Here is an 8,790-nt window from a genome sequence, read left to right on the forward strand (position 1 = left end):
TGCCTATGTGGGGACAACTAAAAAGAACATTTTTTTTTTTAATGGGGGAAACTAGGGGTGAAATTTTTTTTGTGGGGTTAATTGTAGTGAGTTTATGTCGTAATAGTTCATAAACCTCATTGACTTTGAAACTTCTTATAAGGGGTGTGCCCCCACTGTACATTCGCACCCGTACTTATTTATAAATATCAAAATTCTTACATGTATCATAAAATATTTTACAAATATCATATCCGGATATGTTGACACATATCTTATATTATATGTGTTAATATTATACCAAGTCCAACCACCTCAAGTGAGTATGCCATGAAGAATATTTGAACAAGTTAATCACCTCACATCAAATTCTAAAGTTTGCATAATCATCAACTAAACATTGGCTTAAACTCATTAAGCCAAGGTTGTTGATCTTCTAAAATCGGGTTGAGCTCGAGTTAACACAAATTAAGTAATTTTTGATCGGGTTGGCTCGCTGAGAAACCCTAATTCCATTTTGATTAGTCAAAAATAAAGTAAAATATACATATAAACATATATAGTAATGGACTCAAAAAGAAAGAAAAGTCAAAAATAAATATTTGTTTTCCATATTTACTACAAATATATGTAGAAAGAAATGATTTAAAAATGAATAAAAATATATAATTAGTATTAAATTATTTATGTACTAGCATATAACATCTATTCAGCTTGAGATGGGTTGAGGTATTCTAACCCAAGCTCTCAACTCATCTTCTATATAATTCGGTCGGACTCGCCCATCAATTAGGTTGAACCTGAGTTGAGTTTGTGTCATCCCCCTATTTTCTAACCTATACAATGTATTTTGATTTTTTAAGTCAATAGATTGTCCTTTGGATCACAATTATGATAAAAATTCATAGTTATTATCAGTTTACCACGTCTAATCTAATTTATAATGCTTGAATTTAATTAAAAAAAATTATATTTCCACACCAACTTGTATTTAAATACACCAGCCTTTGGTGTGTTATAAATAAAAGTTGATGTGGTAAGAGAGGGGGAGCATGGGGTCGTGGTCATTCCTGGAACCCAGCTGTAGGGGATCAGGTTTGCAGCAATCGTTTGTCTTTTTACGTCCGTCTTTCCTCCCCTTACTTTTTCATCTCTCTCTCTCTCTCTCTCTCTCTCTCTAAGGCCTCTTTTCTTTCTGCCCTCTTATTATAACTCCAAATCATTCTCTTCATCATGACCACAGAAACCTATCTCATCTCTCCCCCTTAAAGGAAGGCGAGACTTTTGGGCGGCTCAGGAGACTCAAGACTGAGGCGAGGGGGCTTTCTCTTTTGAATTGAGGGGAATGTTGTCTGGCTCGAGGCCACCAGCGCTATCGATCTTGATCTCTTTAAATCTATCTATTAAGATCATTCGATTGGTTGTTAGTGTCGTCGGACCAGGCTTCATTCCCCCCAATTACACCTTCCCCCTTACTCCGCCTACTACTTTGATCATGGAGCAGATCTGGTGGTTTGTTTTCTTAGCTTTATTATTTCTTAATTACAATATTCCCTGATTTTCTGAATTTTGATTTTTTTTTTTTTTTTTTTTTTTTAAATCTCTGGGTTTTTGTTTTTAGAGAAATTAAGGTTGGTGGGTATGAACAGATTGGTGTAATGATGATGGATCTTGACTGTTTTGTTGATCTTCTTTCTTTTCCCATGAAGATGGAGAGATGTTTTCATCATTGCTCTTTTGATTTCTTTCTCGTCCATAATCATCATGGGTTTTGTTTCTTGTCAGTCAGTCGAACACATTCGTGTGCTTTTTCATTGGGCATATCGATTTTCATGATGGCTTCAAGACCTTGATCTGGCTTTTTATACTCTTTTCAGATCTACTTCTTTCTTTCTTACCTTTCTTTTTTTTATGATGATCTAATCATCTTCTTCAAACCCTTATTTTCAATTGTTCTACTAACGCCAAATTGATCATTTTTTTTTCTAATTAACTAGACATTCAGATGCACTGTACGTGTTGAATAATTCATGACTCTTCAAGTCCTTGGTTAATAGTATTAAATTCTTCAGCTTCTCTCACACTCTTATTCGTCTCAACAAATGTTCTTGTTAGTTGTGGTAGGTTCTGTTGTTGAACTGTGTTATCTCCGCCTCTTTGTTTTGTTTCAACTTTTATACTTACTTTATTCTTCTCTTACAAAATGGCTTATGTGATCTCTGTTTGATGCTAAGGAATATTAGGAGACCTTCTTACTTTTTTATTCTTGCATGAAAGAAGATAAAAGCTGCACATAGGGTTTGAACAGGAAGCAAAGATCGACTGGTAACTTTTTAGAATATAATCTACGATCCTGATTTGTCACTTAAAGGAAAAGATCCATCTTTCTACAATCTTTCGAATAATTTTTCTTTATTTTATTTTATCCCTTTACATGAAATTGTGATCTATCTTGTAGATATTATTAGATTGTGTAGAGTGAGTGTTGAAACTGTTTCACCTCTTTAAAAGAAAGGTGAAAGAATAATCCTTCAAGGGTCAGAGATACATGTACAATTTTATGTTTCAGACGCTACCCACTTTCCTTGCCCATTTCATCTCTCTGCTCTAAATTTCTTCATCTACAAGTTTCTCTTTAACATTTTGTGATTTTAGATATAAAGTGGAGTTGTTCTTTTTTTTTTTTTTTCCTTTGTCCTTCTTTAAAGGAGTCACATAATATGCGTTGCCTATCACGTATTTTTGAATCCATAAGATCTATGCCTTTGCTTATATATGAGTTTGCCTTAGGTAACTTGCATTGTTAAAGGTAGCTGACCTCGCTTGGCCTTTTCAGGTTTCATCCTTTGAAACCATAACTTTTTTTTTTTTTTAAATGTTTGGGCAGGATAAATATTTGAGAGCTGAGGGAAAGAGTGTTTTGGTGCCCACCCAAGTAAATAATAGGATAACATGTATATGGTGATGAAGAGAAATGACTTTTTCCATTTAATCTCTGGTCTGAAACTAAAACTTATATGCTAATAATCAAAATTCAATCTTATATTTAGTAAGATTAAGTACACTTAGATTAACAAAAGAAATGCCCATAAAACTGAATAAAGTATTGTGTATTTTGTCCCTTTTACGTTATTTCATCGATTACATCAGATTTCACGAATGACTACATACATTTTCTTTAAATGTTAAGTTAAAGAAGGAGGACGTCAGCGTTTATCACTTTCAACTCCTGACTTTCATTAAATGGAGTCTGATGATCTTATACTTATATGGCAAAAAGCTTATAGCGAGTAAAGCTCAAAAATTCAATTTCAAAAGTGGTTAAGAAACAATGTCAGCTTTGACTCTTATTTATCTTATTATATACACATTGACATTGATGATGATGTATGTTAACTATACATAAACATAGTAGTGTTAGTGTGGGTGTGGGTGTGGGTTCTTATTTAAATATTCTTTGTTGAGAATGGGAAACTGTGGAAGATGCTTTTGACACAGGAGAAGAACTGCCATTTCTATGCAAAATGGGATGAGATCCTTTTGACTTTGAGGTTGAACCTTTACATTACGGGGTTATTAGTCTTCTTTGATGGTTCCCAAAGCAAAATTGTTGGCTGCAACAACGATGAGCCCTCTCAAACGTATGGCTGAGATAATGGGGGGTAGAAGGAAACCTATTTTTTTTCCTCTCATCTCAGCCATATGTTTGGTGCCGTACATCAATTCAAACCTCATTTAAAATATATGTGCTGGGGCTCCATTTTTCAACGCAGTGGCTGAGATGAGCAAGTGGGAATCCCTAGAAAACATGTACTACGGCCCTGAGCACTGGGAACCTGTGTTTTGTTTTTTTCTCCCATCTTAGCCGTACATTGGAGACTGTAGGTCAAATGTGATTGGAGATTACGAGAAACTGAAAAGTTCTTTCACGGATAACAGGTACTCGGTTGGTGGTCACGTGTGCAGCACTCTAACGTCAAATTGGATCTCTCACCCAAACTAAACTCAATCTTTGATTCAAATGTTTGCTAAACACAAAAAAGCTCGATGACTAATCTTGTAATATCTTGTGAAATACTTTTGGGTCCATTCTTTTAACTTAATTAATTGGTATGTTTTTTATTGGATGTTTATGATTATTCATTTTAGTGATATTCTTGAATGAAACATGGTTAACATGAGAACCAACCAACCCAAGATTTTTGCACCCATCGACCAGGACCAAATAGTGATCTTTAGACATGGGTTTGAGTCATTGTTGGCGTGTGACCTAATTTTGTGAAAATGATCTTGCAATCAACCTAAACACTAGTTATTGGACAGTTGAACTATCTAACTAGGCGGGGGCATTGGGTCTAGAAGGTCTACTATTTAGATAGAATACATAGAATTCATTGTTCATGATTTTGTGATTTAGATAATGAACCAATTTGTTGGATTTGATTCACATTATGGTTCATTAAATTTGCGAAATCAAGATCAATTCACTAAGTTAACAGATTAGATGAATTTATAAACCTTATTAGTGTAATTTGTCGGTCGTCTATTATTTCAATGGAAGGACTACTCTACATAAACCATCTAGTTCTTATTCTTTGGACTACTACTTTTATCTATCTAGCCCTTTGGATAACAGAATAAAATTAATGAATATAGTCATTTGGGGGTATTTAAAAGGTCTAAATGATTCAATCTATTTCTTCCTACAATGGATCTATCTTGAAATTTGACATGATATTTGTCATATGTTGGGACCTCATGGATGCAAGGTTTTGCAAAGATGAATTTAGATCACTTTTTTCGAATCTCAAAAACTTGATTTGGCTTAAGAATTTCCGTTTGGTCAAGTTGATTGGATGATATATAGTTTATTTGACTACTACAAAAATGCTAGAATATTAGATATATGAAATTCATTACAATCTATGTACATTTTGAAGATAAATATATGATTTGTGCTCGAGAACTAGTAAAAATTGTTCATTTTGACTTTCAAGTAGTGTTATGTACATCCAATTGAGTCAGCTGAACTCTCCCAAATGAATTGTTGAATCAATTCATCAAGTATTAAAAGGAGTAAGTCTGGCCTTACTTGGTAAAACTTCAAATCTTGCTAATGACCGTTGTACTCACCTTGTGGCATCCAAATTCCAAAAACATGATATGACGCCACAAGGATGTAAGGGACAAAATTCTATGAACTTCTATCATTAAATTTAGAAGCATGAAGATCATGTTTGGCTAAGTGCTAAATGCTTGGGGAGAGTTAATTCCATGACCTAGGTTCAATTCTCATCTAACCCATCTTTACCTCCATTAACCACTAATCCCAACAACACATCTCTTTAATAAATTCTACGAAAATCCTGAATCTTTAAATGCTTCCTCCCACCGAGAGTGTTGTGTATTGAAAAAATATTAAAATAAAACACTAAAATTATTATGAAATTTTCTTCTAAATTTTTTTTTCTGTAGTGTTTGACTAGTCATTTTTGCCCATTTAATACACATGAGATCATGCCATCGGCTCATTAATTAGCTTAGCACATAAATTTCGAAACTACGAATCTTTGTTCCAACAATAAGAGCAAATTTGATTTGCAATTGTGTTAAGTAAATTAACCCAGGGCTCTAATTCTAGATTAGGTCTAATTCCTACTAGAAGGTCCATCTCAATGTATAGGTCTGATTGCAGTGTGTATCCCGAGGAAAAATCTATGATTCTAACACATGGCACGTCATGGGTGTATGTCAAGGTGGAGTTAGAAAATGATTAATGATAAATAGAATTTAGAAAATTAATTAAATGATTGGCTAAGAATCATCAAATCTAGTAAACATAAATTCATCATTCAAGACATTTGTATTCGATTATTTGTAACTGTGTGGATTATGCTTTCCGTACAATCCGGACATGGTAGGACCCAATTCATAACACAACCTCTCTCTCTCTCTCTGTCTCTCTCTACCTCTTTCTGCACCAAGCCAGCCAGCCAGCCTAGGTGGTTCCGTCGTTTGGGAAAAGGGGGCAAATATATATATATATCTTCCCTTCGCCTCCACTCCTCCTCTTCCTATTGTTGCAATTTCTTTCTCCTTCTTTACACCCTCACAACCAATGAAGAAAAACATCTTCATCAATCGCCCATCTTCAACAACAACAACATTATTAAATAATCCTAAAGAAGAAGAATCAGACGGGCAATGGTCCCTCTACCATTGCTGATACTAATCAACTCTGTATCTGATCTAATCACCCTCTCTTTCATCTCTTTTCTCCTTCTCTTCTGCTTCTTCTCTCTCTCCTTCATCCTCTACTTTCGTCTCAAAACCCAACAATCTCATCTTCTCAAAAACTTCAATTCTCTCTGGTCTGTTCGCACTCTTCTTGTCTCGTTTATCTCTCTTTGGTCTCTAAACGATCTCCTTCGCATCCCTTTCTTCCGTCTCCATATCTTCCCTTCCTTCTCTTCTCTATCTCTAACCCATCAAGCCAACTTATGCAGGGTTCACCTCGTTTTGTCTCAAGGACTCTTAGAGCCCGGTTTCTTACTTACCCTTCTCTTCCTCGTTAATTTCTCCATAAAGAAAAAGAACAAAAACGATACGTTTGGGAATGCTGTAGGAATTGTGTTTCTTTTATGCCTACCCATTCTCTTCTTTCATATTTTCTTCCTCTTCTTCGTGTCGAATGACTACTTTCCAGAGGTCTTCGGGAGGAGTTTTGTAATCTTGAATGGTGGTGGTGGTGATTCGGTGCTGTGTGCCTATCCTTTGTTTAGTACAATTATTTTCGGTGCATTTGCAATAATTTACGTTTTGTTTTTCTTATTGGCATGTTGGAAAGTGGTTTCGCTTGTCATCAATAAGGGGTTGAGGGTTCGAATCTATGCGCTTGCATTTGCAGTTCTGATCTTGTTGCCAACACAGGTCTTGTTTCTTGCCCTATCGGCTATGTGGAAACCTTATGACGCAGCCTACAATGGGTTCGCGCTCGTTGTCTTCCTATCCGTGCTATTGTGCGCTGTTGTTGGAGAGGGTATTTTGGTCATTAGACCAATTGCAGACACGTTGGCTCTGTTGAAGAGTGGATAGGAGAAGAACGACTGCCAGTTGGGTGTTGTGCGAGAAACATTGATTTGGCAACTGGCAAGGATATGTTGGGGATTATTTCTTGAATGGGTCCAAGGGTATTTTGGTCATTCGAATGAATTCTGTTTAGGCATGTTAAAGAGTGAATTTCAGCCTCATAATTTGATTGATATTTCATTGTCTGGGATTAATTTAGATTAGCAAATTATTTGGTTTGTTTTGGTGATGAATATTGTATCATATTATCTTCTTTTCTCCAAAGTTGAACGAACATTATGGCTTAGCTTACCAACTTCGTGATCAACCGTTTCTTTTTTGCACACTGCTCTGTGTATCAATGATGATATTATAATAAAGAATAATTTGTTATTAAAAAAAAAATTGAATCTAAATTTGTCATCAAGTATTCTTTAATACATAAGTTTCAAAACTCGTTTGGGGCCGAGGCATATCGTTCGATTTGTCTCAATATCGTCCTGCAACTGACAAGTCAATGTATTGGACCGGATTTAAAATAAAATCCACCTTCATTTTTCTCATTGTTGAACGAGACGTCTCAAATGTATCAGAAAACTTGTTCGAGACGATTCGGTCTCAATCACGGATATGTCCAAATGAGTTTTAAAACCTCTTTTTCATCAAAATGTTTTACTCTTTTTTTATTTAACAGTGAATCCAGATTCAAATTCTTGGGGATAAAGTTTTGATAATGAAGATTTAAAAGTAGCAAACTTTAGGTTGTTGACAAATTTACATAAATAACCCAAATCACATATGAGAAGTCAGACTCTGTACAATCCAGTTTGATTTATTAAATGATTTACAAACCAGCGAAAGTTAAGAGTGAGATAAAAAAGTTCAAAAAAAAAAAAAATTGGAAGGACTTTCGTGTATAATATGTGAATTATTTGAAGAATTAATAATTTTTCTCAACGCCTATAAATCACTAATCAACCTAATTTTTAGTATAGATTCACATGGTATGGACCCAACATCCAAGGTCAACAATCCAAAAAGATGGGTGTCGCATTTTAGGGGTGGGGGCAATTAGGAAATTTGTGAGTTAAAAGAATGTTTAGAGAAGTGGTTCATAACGTCTTTTACAAAACGTTGGAGTCAAAAAGTGTCGGGAATGGCAATCCATAGTTTTATTTTTAAAATGGTTGAGTCAACTCATGCTTGACTGAGTGATTTAAATCAATTAAAAATAGAGATGACTCGATATCCAGAGTCAATTTAAATTAAATCGACTTGGATATTTCCGGTGAACTATTTTGTTCCAAACATGTTTTACTTCTTGAAACAACTGTTCATCTTCCCTTGTAAGAGGCTTCTCTCTTAAATTAGGAAAAAAATATTTGTTTCTTTTAGTTAAAAGAGTGAAGGATTCTATTTCTACACCATAAAGAACCGATGGTGCAGAGTCTACTAACAGCATTTTATATTTTTATAAAGAACGGTTAAACACCCATAAATTAAAATTTACTTTCTCAATTAGAATAGAAATTGGATTGTATTTTGATAATATAAAAAAAAAAAAAAAATACTATTAAACGAATTCAAATGATTTAAAAATATCATGAGTTTAATGTTATATAAAAACCCAAAATCAATCCAAGCCCAACCTGGCCCAGATCCATTAAGGGCAGGTTCAGGCGTAGCAATTTAGGCTTTGATAGGAGAGGTATAGGTATAACCTGCCTCTTGAGGAGTAGGTTA

General features: G+C 34.6%; 1 protein-coding gene across 1 annotated transcript; it reads left to right on the top strand.

The window, feature by feature from the left end:
• The first annotated feature begins 6,183 nt into the window (after window positions 1-6,183).
• On the top strand, window positions 6,184-7,074 carry LOC147389998 (uncharacterized). Its single transcript, XM_086419806.1, has one exon. It carries the CDS (start codon window positions 6,184-6,186, stop codon window positions 7,072-7,074), a length of 891 nt encoding a protein of 296 aa, XP_086275932.1.
• The last annotated feature ends 1,716 nt before the right edge of the window (window positions 7,075-8,790 follow it).

This window comes from Akebia trifoliata, chromosome 12, assembly GCF_017979445.1.
Source record: "Akebia trifoliata isolate Shusen 1 chromosome 12, ASM1797944v1, whole genome shotgun sequence".
NCBI lineage: Eukaryota > Viridiplantae > Streptophyta > Magnoliopsida > Ranunculales > Lardizabalaceae > Akebia > Akebia trifoliata.